The sequence below is a fragment of the Necator americanus genome (genome assembly GCF_031761385.1).
Source record: "Necator americanus strain Aroian chromosome Unknown Necator_2022.05.29.01.07, whole genome shotgun sequence".
In the NCBI taxonomy this organism is placed as follows: Eukaryota; Metazoa; Nematoda; class Chromadorea; order Rhabditida; family Ancylostomatidae; genus Necator; species Necator americanus.
The window spans coordinates 201091-224576 of record NW_026986548.1 but is presented as its reverse complement, the minus strand read 5'-3'; the positions used below and the strand labels follow the sequence as shown (position 1 = coordinate 224576).

General features: G+C 40.6%; 3 protein-coding genes across 4 annotated transcripts; 2 read left to right on the top strand and 1 right to left on the bottom strand.

Annotated features, from left to right (window-relative positions):
* Nucleotides 1–251: 251 nt before the first annotated feature.
* On the bottom strand, nucleotides 252–4813 carry RB195_026474 (uncharacterized protein; the record flags this gene model as incomplete). 2 transcript variants are annotated; one of them, XM_064176916.1, is made up of 5 exons in its annotated part: nucleotides 252–345; nucleotides 1093–1203; nucleotides 3642–3726; nucleotides 4506–4622; nucleotides 4762–4813. In XM_064176916.1, the coding sequence occupies 5 exons, from the start codon at nucleotides 4811–4813 to the stop codon at nucleotides 252–254; spliced, it is 459 nt and encodes a 152-aa protein (XP_064070924.1). The 2 variants fall into 2 exon arrangements, with proteins under 2 accessions (XP_064070924.1, XP_064070925.1); XM_064176915.1 differs by lacking the exons at nucleotides 252–345; nucleotides 4762–4813 and having other exon boundaries at nucleotides 999–1203; nucleotides 4506–4545.
* A 6526-nt stretch (nucleotides 4814–11339) lies between these two features.
* RB195_026473 (uncharacterized protein) lies at nucleotides 11340–12945 on the top strand (the record flags this gene model as incomplete). The annotated part of the gene is made up of 2 exons (XM_064176914.1): nucleotides 11340–11442; nucleotides 12134–12945. 2 exons carry the CDS (start codon nucleotides 11340–11342, stop codon nucleotides 12943–12945), a joined length of 915 nt encoding a protein of 304 aa, XP_064070922.1.
* RB195_026472 (uncharacterized protein) lies at nucleotides 12499–12945 on the top strand (the record flags this gene model as incomplete). Its single annotated transcript, XM_064176913.1, has 1 exon — nucleotides 12499–12945. One exon carries the CDS (start codon nucleotides 12499–12501, stop codon nucleotides 12943–12945), a length of 447 nt encoding a protein of 148 aa, XP_064070923.1.
* Nucleotides 12946–23486: the final 10541 nt, after the last annotated feature.

The following is a 23486-nucleotide window of genomic DNA, read 5'->3' as shown; positions in this document are numbered from 1 at the left end:
ATGTCAACAATAGCAATCTTATTCTCGAAAGGATAAACGTGTACTGGGTTGATTAATGCGCCATGGAAATGTACCTACACATTCTGCTTCATTCAGAATCGTTTGAGGTTCATGAACACTTGTGCAGCCTATACAGTTATATAGAATAGTATAGTGTAGTACTATACTATACTATATTATATAACTGCATAGGTACATTTATTATATAAATATATATGTACTAATTGTTATACAGGCTGACTAAAAAGTGGCTAAAGTAAGTCGTCTTCGCGTCTTTGGTCATATGTTAAAGAGAGCGGCAGATCGTCTTGTTCAACGAGTTCTGAGGAGTTTGCCGGGTTCGAGCTGGAAGAAGCCACTTGGCCGAAAACGAAAGTTCTAACTGAGGTGGTGAAAGCGGACCTGAGGACACTCGGCTCAGATAGGCAGTTCAGGGGAGACGTAAGGCTTCGCAGAATTCTGTGCAAGCTCTCGCAGAAGATCGGGAAGGTTGGGCAGAGCTGTGTTCAAGACAGATTGCCCGCATCTTCGCCGAGGTGTGACGGCACACCTCGGAGAAGATGCGGGCAATCGCGTCAGCCGATGATATCAGCTCGCCGATTAAGCCAAATAAGCCAAGTATCCAACTATTTAAAGTTTGGAATTTTTCTTCTCCAATCAATACAATTCGTGGATCACAAAGTACCTCCGGCTAGCCATGACTTTTGTGTCAATTGTATTGTGTTGACTTTTGTGTTGAACGATTCCTTTCGTTTTTCTCCTGCAAATATCTTGCATAAGAATTAAATGCTGCCCCAATTTTAAAGTATACTTCATACGCCCGCAATACGTAATACGTGATGATGGAGGAAGGGCATATCACACGTAGCTGCGGCATATTTTGCACCTTCTCTAGAAATCTTACAAAGATAGGATATTAGCAGAGATTTCAGGGAATATCTTGACAATTTTCCTATCTTTTTTACTCCTTCGCGAACTAGAACACAATAATTTAATATTTATAACAAAAACACCAACAAACAGATAAATAGGAATGAAAGATGTGTACTTTTGGATGAGTTACAAAAATCTCGCCCAGAACATAGGCACAACTTTTCGCCGGTGGCAAGCTCAGTTCGACAACCTTCCGGGTGATAGGCGTGAACGAGGGAGTCGTGCGGTAAGCACGTCATCGCTGTCGTAACGCCACGAGTCGGGTGTTGCCTTAACTCTAGGATTTAAAGAGGCAGAAAAGAAATAAATCAAAAGAAAAGGTAAAACAGAAACAAAATTCTTCAAAAAAAGTGGAATACATAGAATAGGCAAGGTGATGGAAAATAATGGAGTCTTAGAAAACAGATTGGCACGACTTCGAAAGAATCGTCTTTTGCTATCAAGTGCGGCATCAAATCTGTGGAAACAATCGAAGCGAGCTGTATAAATTTGATGCTCAATTACTTATTTTCGAAAAATTTCCTTTGATTTAGACAGAAACAATCATTTTTGTTGAAAACCCGAATACAAGAATCCTTTCTTCTCATTATACATTTTAGAAGCTTCGGAACTCAACGTTAAAGGTAGCATAGGTTTGAAAGATCTCAATTTATGTGTTTTACTATGTTGAACACGATCCAATCAAACGAGTGTCCGTCGAACAAACAAATATAAGTAGTGGGGTCTATATGAGATTTTACACTATGCTTTTCTCCGCAATGCTGTTACGTTTTTTCACTGAATCAGTTACCGTATTCTGACCACAGGACACGACCTCTTATGTGTTTGCGGTAATTAGAGTATTGTGTGCATTTGCTTTCACCGAAAGTTCCTTACTAAAACTGATTCTGGTACATTCTCTACAACTCGCTGTTGATTAATTTTATCTGATTTGGGAATAATTTAGTAGTCAATAAGTAATTTAATGTAATCTGTTGGCTTCGCGAACAACAAATCCAACGTCCCATGGTCCTGGTTGTGACAACATTAAGATGGAATGTTCTTGAGATTTCAGAGCACATTGTGTCCGGGTGGATTTCACGTATACTTGTCCTAACAATGTTTTTTCATCTCAAGAGTATCAATATCATTTCGATGGCTTTGATGCTTGGACGGGTTCTGAGCCTCCACATCTGTAAAAATCCCTAAACCAATGTTGGGTTCTTCCTCTAAATCTTGATCTGGGAAAATCTCCACGTTCAAAATTGTTGTGGTCTTAGTATAATTTTCCTTTATTTTAAATGTGTATGTGTTTCCTAAGAAACTAGCCTTCGGCAGAAAATAATTGTAAAAAAGAAAATATGTTTAATACAGCTGCAACGGTTTCATCTGAGGCTCAAGGGCGCATAAACATGGCTAACCACATTGCTCAATCCAATGGGTACCCAGCAAAGGTTTCCCATTCAAATCGGAGCCAAGCAACTGAGAGACGGTGCCACAGGGTAGAACAAACAACAAAGATCCCTTTCTGCCTTCCTTTTATGTCGGATGACATGAGCAATGCAGTACGAGCAAGCTTGCGACAGGCGGGTCTGCAGGATTCAGTCAGAATAGTGGACGTACCACCTGTGAACCTGAAGCAGCAGCTAGTCCGCAATCGCGCCTATGACAGACTTTATGAGACACCTAATTGCATCGTTTGTTCAAACGGGAGGCAGGATGACTGCGTGGTATCGAGAGTTATCTATCTAATAACCTGTCAGTTATGTGGGCTGTGTACATTGGCGAAACAGGAAGATCACTATGTACCCGCGTCAAGGAGCACCTAGACGGACTCGTAAAATCAAAAACATCATCCCCTTTAGGTGCTCATCGCAGACAGTTTCATGACAACACCTCTTTCAAGATAGCTGTCACGATCTTAGCACGCGAATCAGACGTTCTGGCACGAAAAACATTGGAAGCGTTTTATATCACGGCCAAAAGTCCAATCATGAATCGTATAGAAGAAAAGAAATGCATCGCTGTGACCAACGAGTTGGCGCCATATCAAGACCTTTGCGGGTTTTGATCTACGGGGTCAGAGGCGGGGGCATCGTTACTAGTGCGGTGAGCGCTATGGTGGTCTGCTTTTCTAGCGTTGCATTTGAATAATCTGTTTGCTAAGTCATATCTTGTGGGATGACGAGGCGTTTGAGAGAGTAGATTGCACGTGTCTTTGATTTCTCCAGGCTCTGAAGAAGGCGACGACGCCGAAACGTTAGCCAGAATAAAGAGCAATAACAATCTTGGTTCTGCTTAAAAAGTAGTACACAATTATAGAAACCTTGTCGATACTACAAAATATGTATGCTGACGAGCGGGCTACATTCGCCTACACACAGTCTATCGTGCATGTGCGGCGAAATCACAAGAGAATCAATTACTTCCAAGTTGGGAAGAAAAATTCATGAGTACTTCATAAAAACGGCTCGAAATTAAGCTCAGAGGATTTCGCAACTACACTTGATTAGATCCAACAGGATAAGATTTGGCTTAACGACTTGTTTTTTTCAAACTCTTCAAATATTCAAAAAAGAACGGCAATTGGAGTCGAGTCAACTCCTTTAAAATGGCATTTTAAAGATTTTTAGGGACGTTTTGTATTTCAGAAACACGTTGACATGAAACTGGCATTTGCCTATTGAACTTCATAAGAAGTACATGCATTTTTGAGAAATGTGCCCCACCTCTGGACACGAAGGCAGGCAGCACCTTCACAAAAAGAGCACGTTGCGTCGCAGTCGTTACCATCCACGCACCACAACGAAAAGGCTGGAAAGAAGAAAATGAATAGGAAACTCATGCATGCTTCTTCGTAGGATCTCTTCAGATGATTTTTGGATAGTCTACCGTTTTTGTGAAGGTCACTAGTTTTATTCTGAACGAAAAATTGTGTGCAGTTCTTTATATCGTAAAAAAATTCTTAAGATGTGATTAAAAATGTTCCTTAGTTTTCATGGCGAAGCAAAAAAACATCTTTGAGGAAATTTTATATACTCCCTTATTTATTTGGGTTATCGCATTTTTTTAAGACAAACGATATGAAAACAAACTGTATATACATAGTTTAAGGTCGCTCTGTGAACGAACAGAATAGGTGTGAAGTCGCTTCTTTGAAGACAGTACCTGGACTATCTGGACTACGAAGAAATTTGAATTCTTCTGTACCTCTTCCCTGTATATGCACAGGCATTTAAAATCCTGTCTGATCCTCGATTATGAAATCGCGTAGGAAAGTGGAAACATATATACAATAAAAAATCATCAGCGATTCCGACTGGAACTACATAACTTAAATGCGCTCGCATGAAGTTGAAAAAGAGGATATTTCAAAGTTCAACGCTGCTAAGCTAAGAGAGCTACGCTTGGGGATGGGTATCGAATTTTTAGAAGGGTTAATAAATAAAGAAAAAAGAAAAAATAAAGAATATTCCTAACAAGACTTTAACATCCTTCCACTTTAAATTTGTATTAACTCCTAGAGGCTCCAAATCAATATCCACAACGGAAAGCGTACAAAACAGTGTGGAGGTCGAAATATTAGAACTTACTTTTGGATATCATAATGAGAAGAATGATGGCGAGTTTCATCGGAGCATCGCAGCCGGATATTGTCCGACCAGGAGGCCAACGTCGTCGGCAATACTCAAAAGGTGAATTGGCAGTTACTGGAAATAATTAAATTCGAATAGGTGGTTGAGAGCATTGTCAATTTAATTATGCCGGGATTAACGAAAAGAGTAACAGATTTCGTTAAGAGGACACGCGTTATCTGCCTTATACAGGGCGCGCCATAAATATGATCACATTCTTCGTGCGTCGTTTTTTCTTCAAGCAAACGTTTCGATCCTTCGTTCATTTCATCATGTGGAGGACGGTCAGTAGATCAAATTATTTTTGGACCTCCCAACGTCCGTTGCCAGTTTTTATGTTCATGGAAATATTTCTCAAGTAGAACCTATGAATTAATTTTAGATCGTATGTGGTCAAGAAGAGCCGACAGAGGTCTTTTCTCAGCATATCAAATATTTATCAACTTCCACATCGAAATGCATAGAAGATGCATAATTTGCAAGCAACATCACTCATATCCCGAACACCCTTCCTAGTCCTACCCTAAGCGTCTGAAGGCTGTTGGTAGGGCCAAGGAAGGTAATGTTTAATAAAAACTTCTCTTGTTAATTAGATTATTTATGAATTATTACTCCATTTTGTTGTTTCCTGAACAATTTCGGATAAATAGTTTGCCTTTTGTCGACTGACCATATTCATGGAGCTTACAGGTTGCATAATGCAATACTTGGAGGTGATCGATGTCCAATGCATTGCTTACGACTGTTTCCCAAACGAGGTAAAGAAGTGTATGGAAAATGCTTTAACGATAAAAAGTGACTAATTTTTCTATGTAATTTTTACGAGGATTGAACAGAGAAGAGTTAAAAGATGTATGAAGTTAAGATAGCAACTCCTCATACAGAAACACAATGGCAAAGAGGTGAAAAGCACTATAAATGCAAAGACTTAGAATTGAAAATGAGAAGTGAAGAAAGGAAAATTCATTTCTGTCAGAACAAAGAAAGGTGTTCCCTGAGAAATTTGAGGACTGTGCAATGTCAAAAAAAAATTATAGCTTCGGTGAACAGTGGAATGCGCAGTTTTTCTCCATAATTTCAACTCATGAGAGAAGAAGAAAATGAAGAAGTGCACGAAGTTCAAGGAGACGTTGTTCGACAGCAATATTTATTAGGATATAGACAGCATGTAACGATTTTTTTGTGGGCGCTGGAAGTTTTGCATGGAAGATATCTGGATCATGTTTGGACTACAAGCTACCTTCTATCCTCTAATTAAAGAAATGCGAAAATCCAACCAAATTAGTTTGGTTTAGCACTTATACACTAAAATTATTCATAAATAAGTGAAGAAAAATCATTTAAACTTTATGGAGCTTTTCTGATATCAAATATATATCTCATATATACATGCATTGCTTTCAAAGAAATAAGAGCATACAAAGAATGGATGGAGAACATCGTTTTCTTATTCCTGTACTCTTTGTGTGTATGTTGGAGTTAGACTAATTGTGAAGGAAAGACAACGCATTCGTTGAGAAAATTTTCGATCAATACGAAGGCAACATTTTTTCAGTAAATTTTGGGTTATATGCATTAGCAGAGCGAGGTCCAGTAGGATGGAAAAAATTGGCGAAATTAGTGTCCGATCGATGACGTTCCAGAACGTAATAAGGACGTTAGAGTTTCGCCAATAAAACAACAAAAATAAAAGTTTCTCAAGTGTACAAGGACACATTAGCTCTGCCTCAGGTTATCAGCATTTTCGGTGCATGTGCGCCTTTCAGGAGCCTAATGGGTTCCTCTCTCGTACGAATCTGTATATAGCTTTGAAAACTACTACTGAGGATTTTTTTGTCTTGATCGACACACATCTTAGACATTCGTATCTCTTTATTTGTTGAACAAAGGAGAGTTAAGATTGATTAAAGTAAAAAAAAATAAAACTAACTCAACAAAGTGAAAAAATCAATTCTTTGAAAGGCGATGAGTTCATGTTGCTTCTTTAGTTCACCGTACCCTATCCCATCTAGTCACTCCCTAATTTCCTTAAATATCTTTATGACAGACGGCACAAGATCCTCTTCATGCTTGGAAGAGATACGTTATTAAAAGGATAAAGTGTTTCTTGATCGATTTTTTGGGAAGTGCAAACGAATTCAATTTCAACTTAACCCGTAAAAATTTATGACTTCCACCTGTGTGGACCATTCCAGTTTCTTTATTATCTCAGATAACTGTGGCACCAATTTTTCGACACTGCAGTATTTTGTTGGACGGCGTCGAAATATCGAGTGGTCAGGCGTAGTGCTGACCGTTTACCAGTGAGCTACACTTGCGTTCTTGAATACAATAAAACTGTTATTCAATAATGGCTGAAGATCGAACAGGGCGGGCTCGGATATGTTAAAGGACGACACATCCGGGCGAAGAAGACGCGTTGGCCCAAAACATCCGCCGCTCTTTGAGTCACGTAAGTCGAAGTCAATCAAAGTAAGGATAGTCGTTGGAATGGGTAATGTTAAACTAAGACACGGCACAATGGAGGGATGTGCGCAACAATTTTTCTTCAGCTGTCTGGAAGTAGGAATCACAATTTATCTCTCAGTAGCCACACATCGTAACTTTCTTCAGATTCTGCGAGCCAACTCAATATTCGTGAACGTTTCTTAGTTGTTGCATAATCTTAAAACTAAAGAGATATCAAAGTTTCAGCGCACTCATCCTTTTCGGCTTGTCTTCCTTCTTGTTTCATTACCCGTCAGCATTCTGTTTGTTTTCAAGAGGAACACTCTGAAAATATTCAGAGAAGGGCCTGGTGGGAGTAAAACTGCTCGATCCTTTCGTGTTTTTTCAGGTGCATCCAGGCACAGAGAGAAGAAGTAACAGGTAGCGTAGGAAAAAGCTACGCCTCAGAACATCGATGAGGGTGTCTGGCGGGGATTCAATGAAATGAGGGAAATGTCAACATTGCTGCATGCATTAGGTCGTATTAAAACTCATCTCCATAACTCGCATAATTCCATTCTGGTGTGTATAACAGATCGATGCAGGGAATCTGCCGACAGGGAAGCACGCACGTGCAGAAGTACAAATCACCCAAAATCTCTGCAAGTATCCAAGAGGACTTTTTGTGGTTTCTTGAAAGAAAAAGTGGTGATGAATGAAAAAAACAAATAGTTGCAGACAACGAAACGCAGCTTTAAGATCAGGCGCCGATGACCGAAATGCATTCTCAGAGTCGTAAAACTTTCGTAGCTACCAGACGAAAAAGAAAGAATGTAAGAAAAACGACAAAAAATGAGGGAATTTTTGAGAAAGAAGCAATAACACGAAGTAAGTTCCACAAGGAAGCGAAAAGAGATTTTCTCCTTCTTCGTGCAAAGCACGGAACAGCGTTGGGCTATATGCTCCGCTGTAGGGAACTTAATTCTTAGTTATGAGTGATATGTTCAGCGTATGACACTATCGTGAGACACCCAAGCGCACATCGAAAAAGTACACGAAAGGAAAGAGAACTGTCATGGAAATGACTCCCATCCATTTCACTTTCAGAGAATTTCAACACTGGGTGCACTGTGACTTCCGCCCTACTGCGCCACGTTTCGTCGTGCGCATCTTCACTCATTTCCTTTTGCAGATGACACTGTGAGGAAATGAGAGATACTCTCATCTGTCGCCGAGCCTAAATAGCCAAACCCAACAAAATATTGCGTCTAGTAGCTCCGCCCACAAAACTATATCTACTCGTTCGGATAGGGACAGGTGAAAAATCATGATCAATGATGTAGTAAATCATATCCATAACATTCACAGCTGGATGGAAGGAGACAGTTCTTTCTCAGGTTTCTCTTCGAGGTTGTACATGACTTTTCAGTGACCTGCGTTTAATTTTTGTAAGTTTTCGGTTGTTATCATTAGTAATCAATGTGGTTGACGAGAACCACGGCATAAGTGAAAGCCACGTTCCAGCAAAGAATTCGAACAATAAAACAATAATTGATTACTATTAATAAAAGTAAAATCATAGCAGAAACTGAAAAGTTGTTGTTCTTCATGATTCAGGTGAAGCTAATTGGTGGCTATATATAGGTCTTGCTGAAATTCTAATTTGTATGCAGTGATGAGTCCATGCTAAAACCGTTCTTTCTTCTCTGCGCCGCTTCTTCGCTTAATGGCCCATGTTCGTTTCGTAGAAGCAATGAAACGGTTGCATACACGAGGGCTGTGTGATAACTCGACTGAATTGCGTAAAAAGTTAATCGATTTAGGTGTGCTTTTCGCATAACGTGGAATTTAACAGAACGAGTTCTCAGCAACCACAACATTCCCGTGTTATTTTCGAAAAAATTCCCGCATACTTCTTGAAACTATGTAGTCCCTGGTATTCCCGAATGGGAAGATTTTGGCACTTTCAAACCTCATGTGGTTTCTACCGCCTATTTCTAGCGCCAGTAATTACGCCGGTGGCGGGCACAATTGCCAACGTTTACGGAACAATGCAGAATAGGCGAAAGCAGGTGTCTAGTAGAGTAGTATGTAGTAGGAAGAACAACAGGAGGTCACAAACATGAAAAGTAACGCTCAGTGCTCAGTATGGATGCCACAGAGCAATAAATTCATTGATGATCGGATAAAAAACCTTCAAAAGTAATTTCGCGTGTTCTTCAACTACATTGTAAATTATATAGAGAATCAATACAGAGTCTTCGGAATGTCTCAAGAGACACACGTTGCTTCTTACGCATGCGTTGCTATAGAACACTGACTACTAATAATTATGATTGAATTCGACATCAATAATTATGGATTGAACTACTGATCAATAATTGGGGAAATGTTATCGAGGAGAGCTTATCGTTTCTATTTTGAATCAAGAACAGGAGTGAAGAAATTGACAAGGGGTTTAACGATTCCAAGTTCAAATATGGACAATTAACCGAGTGCAACCTGAAAATCGAAATCTTTGCTTTCGAAACCGAGAGAAATGCAGAATTAAAATAAGCGTCTGGATGGTGACCAGCAAATGAGCACGAGGCTTACTGATGGTTCCAACGTGTAATTGCTGTGTAGGCTGTACTCCGGAACGTGATCCTACGCAAGAATGAAGAAAACGAGTGATTATCATGGTTCCTCTGGCACTGAGAAATCTCGCCTTTTTTGGCTCATGTATTTTTCAGCTGTTGACATACGTCAGGTGGTCTTCACGGAATAAATGCACAGGTCCTGGAGGGTATTCTACCTACGTCTCAGTAAACATATAGGAATATATGGAGCACTTACTGGTGATCAATTCACAAAAATTCCAGAAATCGATACTAGTATTCTAAACCCAAACAGAAAAAAATCACATTACATTTACACACATTACTACATTTATTTGCAGTAAATCAGGACGGATAAGTGTAACGGTAAAACCTTATCGTACGTTTTTGTGGTCAATGGTTCAATGCCTCCTTGATGCTGGCCAAACGTTTCACCTCATGAAGGTAAGTAACATTGTACCAGCTTGTTCCGGAGGGTAAAGACACTGGACTGACTGGTCGGTTGGAATCCGCAAGCCGTTGTATAGCCGTATACACGTTCGTAAACGATTTTAGCCTAGTCCGCTATCATTCAGCACACCCAGAAATGCTGAAGGAAAAACTCCATCGTAGGTAACACAGAAGGTGCACAGAACGGAGGCAAAGATTGCATCGCGCAGTCAGGTAAAGACATCGTCTAAATCCTTGCTCACTAAGTCCTTCTAGCCAATCAGACTGTATAGACTATATTACTCGACAGGCACGATTTCCCTCCCAAAGGCACAGCGTCGTGGGCGGCCAGAAAAGACTCCGTTCTCTCTACCCAACATATCTAATGATATGAGTAGAGCAGTACGGGGCTGAAGACGTTAAGCGGGTACTCAGAATGACGAGGGTGTTGTGGAAATACCACCAATAAACTTCAAATGTCGTGGAAATCGACCAAAAGCTAAATCAATAGCTGATCATCACATTGAACATGCTAAGATTCAAAAATATGGACGCAACTATCGTTTCTGAAGGTTATACCTTAATAATTCTGAATTGAAGCCGAATGCGCTGACGCACCTCAAAACGATTGATCAAACCCTCCGCTTTAGCTCATTTTTTAAACATTTCTTAGAAGTAATGAACTCTGGAACTTTAACACTGTTTTCTGTTTTTGTTTGGTTAGGTCTTTTTTTTTATTTTAGACTTGTCATTTCCAGTAATCATAGAGAGGCTCATAGGGAGAGAGAAATTCCTATATTATTGATAGTTATGGATGTAAAAGATTTTCATCTTCCTGTAATTTCTTTAGTAATTGTTTTGCTCGGAAGTCAGTTTTATTTAAAGAAAAATAATCTTTGTGTTGAATACAACCACTCGTAGACTACCGAAGTCCGCAGAAGCGCTGCATGGGTTTTGTTCAACATGGCATTGCTGGAACTCTTGGAAACATCACAGTACAACTAAAAGTAACTCGTATAAAGTACCCTTGATGACAGAAACAGGCCTAAAGACCACCAAGTACCAACTAAAAGGTGACATTCGATCTTTGGAATGAAAACTGAGAGAAGTAGAGATTATCAAGTAATGTACTTCAGAGGAATGCATGAGAGAAAATATGAAAAGAAAAAGAGGAGAAATAAGCGTGTTTAGCAGCATATCATGCTCGTATATCTTTACGTCTCACGTTCGTTCAAGCACCAGAACATGAGTACCGAAGCTGGAGTTCTTCTTGTCAAACGGAAGAGCATAAAGACGTGGCCGAGAAGACGAGAAGAATGGAATTGTGAATGGAACTCGCATGATGGACGTTAGGGGCATTGTGTTGCTAATGAGATGCCCACGTAGGCGAGGAGAAGCTAGCAACAGAAAAAGACCTGTAGTGGTCGGAGGCCGGGAAGGGAGTGAGTGAATTTTATGAAAGAAACGTTCTCTTTGTGAGCTACATAGCTCGCAAATAAATCAATTAGCTTTCGTCCTTGCATTCGAAATGAATTTAGTAGCACTTTCTTTGTTGAATAGCAATCATGTCTCAGTTAATATGAAGCTGGATATCGAATATACTCATGGAAATAGAAATTTAATGCTCTGCTTCTAGACGAGCCCGTGAACAAAAGGCACCGTGGCAGGAGAGTGTGACCTGTCGCTCAGGAGAAGTTGTCCGCTAATAAATTTATGACCCATCGGCGCGTGTCATCTGGACGATATTATTAAGCATTTATGCACGAATTGCTTCGCTTCACGTCCCTCCACACGTAGCACTGATGCGGAACGCAATCGCGTGCTATCGACTATGATCGCATGCTATCGCTCGCGTGTCTCCTGCATAAGTTCTGCGCCAGTAATATTAAACGGGCGAGTCGTGATTGCAGTGAGTTTCCTGTCTTGTGATTAGCGCTGGTAATCCTTTCGAATACGAATGGAAAGCGAAATAATTAGAGCCAATCGGGAAAAGACGAATAGAGCGGTTGTCGTCAGGAATTGGCCGACAAATGGAGACCTGCAATTAATGCTTCCATTGGCAAGAAAGGCTTAATCGCTATGACCATGTGAACAAATGCTTCGCAATGGTGAAGCTGTGAATTGTACAATAAGAATTCTGTGGCGAAATCTGGTGTCCTGGCAGTGCTCCGGCGACTTGGAGGCGAAGAAAACCCGAAGGTCATTTTCGAGGTGGTTGCGATCATCCAGGTGATGTTGAAGCGATCGGAAGAGGTGATAGTCGCTCGGGGTTAGGTCCGGGCTGGACGGTGGGTGCGGTAGAACTTCCCATCAAAGCTCCAGAATTTTCTGGGAAGTCTTTTTCGCGATGTGAGGACGCGCGTTATCTTGCAGCAGACGAACGTTGTCGAGCTTCGAGTGCTTCTTGCCGATCTTGTCGGCCAGTCTTTGCAGTTGGCGCAGTAGACCTCGGCAGTAACTGTCGTGTTGTTCGGCAACAGTTCGAAACGGTAGATTCCATGAATTCCCCACCAGACGCTCAGCATGACCTTCCCCTCATCGATTTTACCTTTCACGAAAGGATCCGGCATTTCATCGCCAGCGCACCACGCACGTTTGTGGGTGTGGGTGTGGTTGACGTAGAGGACCCATTTTTCATCTCCAGTGACAATGGTGTCCGGCCAGTCGAATCTGCGGCTTCTGGAGAGCAGCTGAGTGCAGATGTTCGGGTGTCTTTGGCGGTTGCCGTTGCTCAACGCATTTGGGAGCCAGTGACCGAGCTTTTCACCATTCCGAGAGATCACAGTCCACTGCTCAGGGTGGACACGGACAGCCAAGACTGGCAGCAAAATGCCGCACACCTTCATATGGATGTTGCTCCGCCAGACTCTTCAGTTAGTCGAACGATATTGCGGTCGGTCGACCAGAGCGAGGCTCATCTTCGAGTTTCTTGTTTCCGGCTTTGAAGCTTTGGAACCAGGCGTGCACAGACCGCTCAGAAGGGGCTTCAGTGCCGAATACTTGACTTAGGTTTCGATGAGCTTGAGCAGCGGGATGGCCAGATTCAAACTCATAAATGAGTACGTGTCGAATATGGGTGGAATGTTAGGCCATTATAGGGTGCAAGGAAGAGGGGGCCAGATATGTTATGTGGATACAACCGGTAATGTCCTTATATAATATATTCAAAACGTGAACTTTCAGCACATCTCAAAAAATCTGTGCTACCGCGAAATTTTCCGCAGATACTTTCCGAACGCCCTAGGAATTTGCTAGTTTCACAACTCCTGACTTTCTTCAACAAAGTACATAAGTAGACGGTGAGCCACAGAAAAACTATCCAAACAGTTCATCCCTTTGGAGATGGAAATTTAACGAAAAAAAAGAAATAAATACAGCAACATCGTTCGAGAACTGAATTTCGATGCAAATGCATTCGACTACGGATATGGTGGGAGTTGAACCCGTAGGCATCGAACCTATATTATACAGTGGTTTGAAAAAAACCAACAGAGAGATTTGAGCGAGCGAGCAATCGGTTGAAACGCGAGAATTTTGATTGAATTCTATTCTTGTTAAAATGTCCACCAGAGTCGAAGCTGTTGGAGATGATTCCTTTCTAATGAAGTTTCGCCAAAATCTCCAGAGAAATTTACCTACACTTCTCTATGAGATCTAATACAACAAAATATTTGTACTCATAAACATGTTCACGTGCAAATATGATTTGATGACATAAGCGAGTACATATATACCTAATACATCAAATAAGAATGTGTTGAGTTTAGAAAAAAAAACTAATGGTTCTGACTATGAATGTTATTTTTTAGAGTCACATATTTATAAATATTGTAGCCTTCCAAGAATTGAACAAAATAAAGGAAAAAGATTTAATCATTTTTTAGTTTTTGATTTACCAAAAGCTCTTTATTTCCGGCACTCCATTTGAAGTTGCTATTATATTCATTATATGTACTGAAACTCTTCGTGTAGAAGGTTGTTATTTTTGTCGTGATCTCGTTGACGGACTGTTATAAATTACGTGCTCAAGCTTCTTATTACATTGCATTGTGATGAAAGTACTACTATTTATGCAATTTTGGTTGGTTCATTCACAAACATATTACACACTCAAACATCTTGAACTACGCTGAAAGTGAAGGCTTCAAGGATTCCTGCAGAATGTTAGTATTTAGCCCGTCTAGGTGTTCTTCGCTACACATAATTTACCGAATCCTTATAGCAGTGTGACCCTTCTTCCAGCCCTACTGGCGCTACATATATATATATATATATATATATATATATATATATATATATATATATATATATATATATATATATATATATATATATATATATATATATATATATATATATATATATATATATATATATATATATATATATATATATAGTTATAGCTCTTCCCTGTCACCTTTTCCATACTTAATCCTTCTTACTTGGAGAGAATCGGGAGTGAACTTTTCTTATATCTCCTCTTGACACTACTTTACTCCTAACCTCCCCCTGTGTCCAAGGATAGAGGCGAGACGGAGATCTATTTAAAGGCTTCACCCCACGAATCTGAGGTAGTGCAGATTTCAGGTGGAGTATTCGTATACAGGATGGGAGACTACGGAGAGGGGGGTGATTCCGTCCATTTCTTCCTAATTGCCGTAAAAAACGGCCCGGAAAATACGGTTTCATTCGTTTTGGCGCACCATTTTGTACAAGAGATTCGATTGGAGCGCGCCAGTCTTGTGCGGCGCCGCATCTTCCGGGCCGTTTTTTACGGCAATTAGCAAGAAATGGACGGAATCACCTCCCTCTCCGTAGTCTCCCATCCCGTATACGAATACTCCACCTGAAATCTGCACCACCTCAAATTCGTGGGGTGATGCCTTTAATCCTAACTTCGACACTGTTGCATATTTGTGACCTATAGAAAAACTTTCTAAATCCAACTCATAAGAGATTTTTGTAAAAGCTGTAGATGTGGTCGGATTTTTTTTTATACACAGAGTGAATCAAAAGTTTATGTATTGATTCGCTGCAATTTCGCAGCATTCTTACTAGTTTCGAAATGAATAAGTGGTAAGATGTCACAAAAATGAGAATCTATCAATTTCAAAATATAGAAGCCACTATCATAAAGATGTGCTTAATTGCATGTATGTAGTGGTAGGAAAGCCCCGGCGCGACGACGTCTGGAAAGAGTGTGCGTTGCGGCAGCGTCGCGCGCTCATCTGGTGGAACAAATTATAGGGCGACTATGTATACATGGGATAACTGGCGTATTTTTATAAGTTCATGTGAAATAAGAAAGTGGATGAGACAAGTAATGAATGTCTATCCCCTTCTATCGAATATAACTTGATTGCAGTGTGAATTGAATCGGACATACGTGGAAATGAGGGCTGCGTGGAACTTTTTGTATCCAAAAATGCAGCATTAAAAATCCTATAAATTTCTGGGACTCGTCACATGTCTAGACTAAAATTAACCCCACTTTAAGCAACTTGAACAAGCTTGCTTAGGTTTCCATGGGGTTCTTTATTTCAAAATTCTTTTTAAACCGAACCTTTGAAGAGTGCACTGTTGCATACGCAATCAAGATAATAATTTGTGCCGCTTTTACAGACAGCTTCAATTCAATCTTTGGTATAAGGAACAAAAGAAGAAACTCTCGCATTGTTAAATTATGTAGAGCATAGGAGTTAGCAGAAGAAAGTATGAATATGCTTGATTTACGTGGGTGTTACAAGCGAGGAGAAAGAAAAGGAGTTTCCAAGTTCCGTAGTTTCCTAATTATTCTCTTTTGCGCAGAGCAACATGGAAACTAAGAAATTATCCACAATTCAATTACAACGCAGAAATGGATTGGCGAGCCACGCCTCGACGCTGTACTTGACATGCTGCGTGCGACAAGCAGTTCACAGAAAAAGGATGACCGCTAGGTTCGGTGATTTTGTTTGCCTATTTATTTTTGAATTACCTGGCTCGTTGCATACTGTTTCAATTCGAACATTACATTGCACTAATAGTGTTTCGATGTAGTTGTTTTTTTTCGGAAGAAATATCAAATAGTTTACACCTTGGGAGCATTCTTGAGAAGGAAAAAAGCTATACCGAAGATGACAATGGGCAATGGTATCGATGAGGAAGTGTTGTTGAAATTTGATGAAGTCTTTGGAGAACCTGGTGAACGTGAAAAAACAATGATCAAAATGGAAAATCAAATAATAGAAGAAAAACGGTAGAACGGCCAGGATAAACGGAAAAAAATGGAAGGTTGCGGAAGCTAGTGCACTGCATTGTCCCGCAAATTGAAATATCACCAAATAAGAAGTAAAGCAACGGTTTCTTTTTCTAGTGTATCGCAATTTACGAAGAAAAAATTCAAATAGAATACCTACGGAAAAACCTCTTCAAATATTTTAGGTCGGTCTGCGTGCATGCAAGACCAGCTGGGCAGGGAAACAGTTACTGCGACTACTGATAAGATTTGTGTGCACAATTTTGTGTTTGAGCACATATATGATCACTTTGCAGAACGATGGACGCAAATACTACTGTATCTAATACATATGCAGCGAGGAATTATATACGAAGGTCCAGAAGATTTTTAGCGAGCGCACTCGCTCTGAAAAAGCCAAGATAAAAACTTATATATAAAATTATCAAAGCATTCCGCGTTCTCTTGAACGTCAACGTTATTATAAATGTTTTTTTTGAGATTTCCACTTGATATCAATTCGAGAGTGGTACTGACATTTCTAGGAAACCTGGAAACACGCATTCTGTCTATGGAAAAAATCACTTGTAACGCACTAGTCTCCACTACTTTCGAGAATTTTCTGATAGGCCGGCCTCTTGAACTATCGCTCGCATTCAATTTCTTAATAAGAGTTCAGGATACAGCACAATCCTAAGCGGTCCCTACAGCTTTTGCGGGATCAGCGACATCAAATCGTTCCCCAATGATCATCAAGCCTTTCATTCAGACTGGAGACTGTAAACTGGTGCCAGATTTGCGTGAGAGGACCAAAATACAGGCTTGGTTTTGGTAACTGAAAGGCTTGACACTTCGCTTCACCCTTGCAGGCAATCGCGTGTGTGCTATGCTCTCGTATGTCAAATACGCGCCCATTTACCTTTACGGCTATGAATTGAAGTCAGCGGCGTTCGCGAATCCTAAAAGGACTGCTCGAAGTCGGGATTATTACCCGTTATCCTTTGGGTGGCTCCAACGTTCCATTTTATTTGTGTGTATTTTAAGCCTTTTTCAGTTTAGCCTAATTGAAAATTGATACACGTACGCAAAAATGCATGTTTGCAAATTTTTGATGCAGACTTAACTGAGAATGCAGAATAAATGCATTTTTAGCTACTAATAAGCGTTTTTTGGGGGATATTGGTGCTTGGATATTCGCATGTTTTCTGTGCGCAACGCACCTCTGAAATCGGAGATCCCATGCCAATCCTAGCATCTACAATTGGCCAAATAAATACGAATGAACCAGACTATATCCTTTCCCTCTCATCTCACCAAGCAAGAACAGCAACAGCCGGAGCGGCTCTTCGAGAGAGTTTTCTTCTGAGCCAATCGACAAATAATAAAAATAAAACAAAAATAAAATACTTCCTCTACAGTGACGCAGTTATCTTAAACGCAGTTAAAAAATCCCGGCTCTTTTTATCTGAATAAGACATGTTCAAACTTAACTCTGACGAGACAAAGAAAGCAAGAAAAAAGAAAAAAACGAGAAGTACACTTTCTTCTGTTCGCGAGACATATTTTTGTAGCTGACTAAAAGAACATTTGACTAGAAATCGCAGTCCTCCTGACTTAGACCTCTCCTTTCTTTCGCAAGGTGCGATGCTCAAAACTGTCAACCTCGTATGTAAATTCTCAAGATCACGAAACAATTATTTAATAAATAATAAATAATTACGAAACAATTAAATTTTGCTTGTCCGATCTCCTTATTTCCGTATTTTTTCCATCTCAGCTACTGCTCTCTTCTGCCTGCTCCCTCTATTGCCTGTTATGGTCCTTTCTTCACCTACAACCTACATATTGTAGACTTTCTTCGGAAGTGAAAACGTGTGGGCCTGTGAAGAAAACACTGCTTCGTATGCGGACACCAAGGATAGCAGTATATCAAAAAGAAATGAGAAACGAGAGAAGAAATAAATTGACAACAGGGGAGGGATATATCACACAAGTTAAATTGCCGACGAGGAAGGTATAAGTGACGCGAGCAGTGAAGGATTATGAAATGCTGTGCGGTAAATGGAAATTGCACCGAAAAAATTCCTGGTACTTCAAAAAAGGGAGCTTGGAGCAGGCAAATCCAGGTACAAGAACATTTCCAAAAGCTCTGCCGAACAAAAATCTTCGCGGGGAAAAGTACCAGGATAAGGGGATCGTGGCAAAAATCAAGAAAAGCGGGGTAGCATGCTGGTGCCGGACCACGCCTACCGGCCACGAGATGTAAACGCGCTAAGGAACTGGACTTGTATTACGAATTAAGAGAGGTAATTCAGTGAATGCGACACAGTTTGACATTGCTCGTTGTTCAGTGAGAGGGAGTTCCGCACTGCTAGTTCTTGGGGAGTGACTGACAAGTAAAATAGTAAAAATTGAAGCACAATATGTAAAAAATGCCGACGTTAATGTAGCGATGGCAACTTGGACGAACTAATCTGACTGAGATGGGATCATCTCTAGGGAAGTCTTCCAACTGCGGCACTTTTCCGAAGTAATCCAGAAAAGAAAGCTCACTGGTTAATCATTCAGCTTCTTTAGGAACTGTGCAGTGAAATTAGCATCGGCTGCTGGCCTCCGTGAGCTTGCAGCACTGCTGGTGTTATCATTTTCGCTATTATTTATTATTATTTGATTTATATCTGTATTATTATTTGTTATTACTTCTAAGATTACCTTTTCCTAGTTTTGATGAATCAGTAAAAATTGAGGAGTTCTGTTAAGGAAAGTTTCGTGGAAAATCGGTGAATAGTTCCTTAAAAATGCTAATTCACTGGGGAAAGAGTTTAAAAAGAGTAGTCGGCAAAAAGTGTGCGCGAGAGTGTTCTAACAAACTCAGAAAAAAGTCAGTTCAAATAATTTTTTCTGAAGTTCAATTAATTAAAAACTCACCTCACTAATTTCAATGCACTAATTAAAAAATGTTTGTGATCATTATGAAGAACGTTGAATTTCGAACAGGAAATGTACAAAAAAAATTCATGTGCTTGAAAACAGATCCTATACTTGCACGTTTTGAGATGCCTCAAATCAGTGAAATAAACAGAACTTCCTCCCCATAGGGATATCACAGCTCCACTCATAGTCCTAGCCTCGCCATGAGAAATAATTAGCTCCGAATTTAGCGAGTGCTTGTATGTTAAATCAACAGCGAATTTTCGTTGATGTTGAAATGTGTGGTTATATGTGTAAGGTTATACTGGAATCACCCTAATAAATGCGGCACTAACCTAGAAAATGATGACCATAAGTGGATGCGAAGAATCTTTCTCAAAAACTTTGTCAGTTCGTGCAAACGGAAGCGACCGATGATAATTCAAAATAGTCTTCATGAAATCAGAATTACGGTTTCCATAAAGTTGGTTTTGTTGAAAGTCATGAGACCTTCTCTGCTGAGAGTTCTGAGTTCTCTCCTTTTTTGAATACTAAGTTAATAATCGCATTTGTTAGTGAACATTATAGGTAGTCATTCACTTACACGATTCAAAACCTCAACCACCACGAGGGAACCTTTTTTCGATTTTTGAAAAGAATAATATTAAACAGACAGGACCGCCGCTTCCAAAGATCGGAGAGAAATTAGTTTTTTTTTGCTTTGTTTTGTCTCAATTCGGTTCTGTAACCAGAGTGAACCACTAGAACTTTATCTAGGAACATTTATAGCAAATCGTTTTCTCTGAGAATTAGAGTGACAGGGAAAAATATAAATCAGACAAGAGCCGAGGTTCCAACAGGAATCTAATATACTTGTTTATAACTGATTGATGATGATTTTAGAAGAAAGGGGAAGCTCTAGAAAATCTTTTAAAAATATGAAAACCAGCTTCTTTTTAAATATTTCATGAAGAAGACTAACACAACAGAGTTCCATTCCTAATACGGTTCAAATGGACATGCAAAAATGACTTGGTTTTGGATTTGCAAAAGAACTCCTTTGAGATAAAAACGTTTGTCGGTTCCCGAAACGATTGTTCTAAGGGAAGCCGTATGTATCGACAAAGGACGCGTGTGTATTTGCCCTTGGGTGAGCATCGGTCGGCGGTTATCGCAAATTGCCCACTTCATCACCATTTTCTTGAGCGTCGCAGTAATTGTTATTCCATAGACGCTGTGTGTGTCATTTCGTATAAGTCATGTCAGGTTGAGTGCGGTCCAGGCTGGGAGGCTTACAAATGAGCACGTTATACTGGTTATTTGTGACAAGTAAGAAAACAAAACGTTTCCCACTGCTGTTCACCACGTGTGGGATTTTCCCCCTTTTTTCAGAAGGAGTGTCGTGTAAACAACTGGGCGATAATAAATAGTGGACACTGTGAAGATTGTTTAAAGGCATCACCTCATGAATCTGAGGTGGTATGGATTTCAGAACGAGTATTCGTATACGGGGTCGTAGATTATGGAGAGGAGGGTGATTTCGTCCATTTCTTCCTGATTGCCGTAAAAAACGGCCCGGAAGATGCGGCGCTGGCGCGCTCCAATCGAACTCGTAGAAGATAGCGCGCCGGAACGCTCGAAGTCGTATCTTCAGGGCTGTTTTTCACGGCAATTAGGAAGAAATAGACGGAATCACCCTTCTCTCCAAAATCTACGACTCCGTGTAGGCATACCCCACCTGAAACCCGTACCACCCCAGATTCGTGGAGTGGTGCCTTTAAAGGCATCACCCCACGAATCTGAGGTGGTGCAGATTTCAGGTCGAGTATTCGTATACGGGATGGGAGACTACGGAGAGGGAGGTGATTCCGTACATTTCTTCCTAATTGCCGTAAAAAACGGCCCGGAAGATACGGCTTCATTCGTTTTGGCGCACTATTTTGTACAAGAGGTTCGATTGGAGCGCGCCAGCCTTGTGCGCCGCCGCATCTTCCGGGCCGTTTTTTACGGCAATTAGGAAGAAATGGACGGAATCACCTCCCTCTCCGTAGTCTCCCATCCCGTATACGAATACTCCCCCTGAAATCTGCACCACCCCAGATTCGTGGGGTGATGCCTTTAAACTGCATGATAAACTTGTCCGTTGTTCTCACACCATAAGTTGAATTTTTCTTAAAATTTTCAAAGATTCTGAAAACTTCCTATCTTTTCAATTTTTTTACATTAAAAAACAGCAAATCACGAAATTAAGGTTGCTGGTATCTCACCACGAATAGAATAGGGATGCAGTTCACGGTTCACTCGTGTGGTGATCACACACAACTCTCCATTGCAACCTATGAAAACGGCCTTGTGTGATACCGCTCGTCACGGATAAATAGAACGGTGGCAATCCGCAGTGTGTCTGCGATTGCGCAGGTGAACTATTCTCTGCTGTTTATTTCCGTTATATCACGTCGAATTGTGGACGTTTCGACAACGACGGAATTGTTTGCATTCGGCTACATAATAATTCACATCGCTGGTGAGACGGGATCACACAAAGCTGTTCCACACAACTTTTCTTTGAATTTCTAGGGAAATTTGGACACGGTAATTCTTGCGCGGTAACAGATAACCACGGCATTCGCGCAATCGCAATCTGGTTCGATACTGCGCAACACTAGTCGAACTCTTCTCTCAAGACTCAATAAGTTGGCACGAGATTCGTCTGGAAGGGTGAAGATAGTGACTTTTTACATCGGTTCGGCAACAACAAGTCATAGCAGAGAGTGCGTCCGAGCAGAGTTAATCACCGAGAAAATTTTACATGTACTCTATCCTTTATTTGGCTTCCGACGCAAAAACATACGTGAATGATAATGAAAGCTCTGAAAAAGGTAAAATGATTGAAGGATGAAACGTGTGAAGGTGCAGAATCGCTCTGAATAGTTTACAAGAAATGAAGCTCGATGAGTACGTTTTGTAGGTTGATAAATTGTGTGCTTAAAATCGAGGAAATCCCACAGATTCCAAGTGATTTTGTATTGAGTTGAGTTCTATGCCACTTGAGTTCTATGCCTGAGAACGCACCTATGAGAAAACACGGTCAATAATTCAAAAGTCAGAACTAACCAAATGTAGAAATAAAAATCTTAAAAGAGAAGAAACCGAAGAACTGTGAATGTTGCCGTGAGGTCACAGCTTACAGTTTCAAATTCGCTTCCATAAAGTGGACGAAATTGGCAAACCTGACATAAATGTTGGCATTGTTTACTTGGCAGATCTATTTAAAATGTACTGTCTGAAGACCTTCGGAGGAAAATGCGATTAGCTGCTTCGAGCGCACAACTGGATGGGTTATTCTCGGACCAATCCGCTTTACACAAGTGACGGAAGGGATTCGAACTTCTCTCGTACGTTAACGATCAGAAATCGTATGCAGGAAAGTGAGGTAAGGTGGACCGCGATCTCAAAAGCACTGCAGGGGAACCGCCGACCCGATGGTTAGGCCTCTTTACGAAGTTCTTCAAAGAGAGATGCGATGTTCTTTGAGTCTCTCGCGAGAAGAGAAACCAAGTCTTCCTTGCGACAAGTGACAGCACCACTGATGTCAGCTCGAGCAAGTCGACGAACAAGAGGGCGTAGGTGACAGGTGGACGGTCAAAAATGAGAACATTTCATCCTTTCTTCCATTCAGGAAAGATCGGCGCAACTAAAGGTGTTATTCCTTTATTCAATACATGCATTAGATTGTTTTTAATAATGAACAACTCAAAAAGAAGGAGTATGGCTTGTCTTACAGACTTTCTCTGAAACTGTCTTGTTAATTGGCGAACTACATACTCGACGCTGACTACTCTTTTTAAAATGTAGTGAGTAACAAAAAGTGCACCGTAAACGTCGAAACGAGGGCGAGGGGGACTGAAACTGAACGTGACCTTTTTCTTCTTAAGTCACTGGAAACTCGCTACCACGATGCCCTCGTGCAGAAACCCAAACATCAATGTTTTGGTGCAACACTGCCTTTAATCGCCCTAATTAGGAACCCAGTTGCGCATCACCTTCCGACAACGATGTACCTCTTATCTTGCTAAACTTTTGTTAAAAACGCTTGTCGTAAGAAGCAAGTAGGAGAGCAAAATGAGTACTTCCAGAATATTTTCACTCTCTCATCTCACACACTCTTTCGTCGAAATGTGTAACACTGTGGAGTTTAGACACACACTCTTATGGAGTGATATTGGTGTGGGTAACAGTAGTACATGGACGTAAGACGGAGTTGTGATAATCTTTATTTGTTGCATTCCAGTTGTGAAAAGAATGATAGCGCGCAAGCTCACGATGTCTCGCGAATCTGATGAGCTCACTCGTAACGAT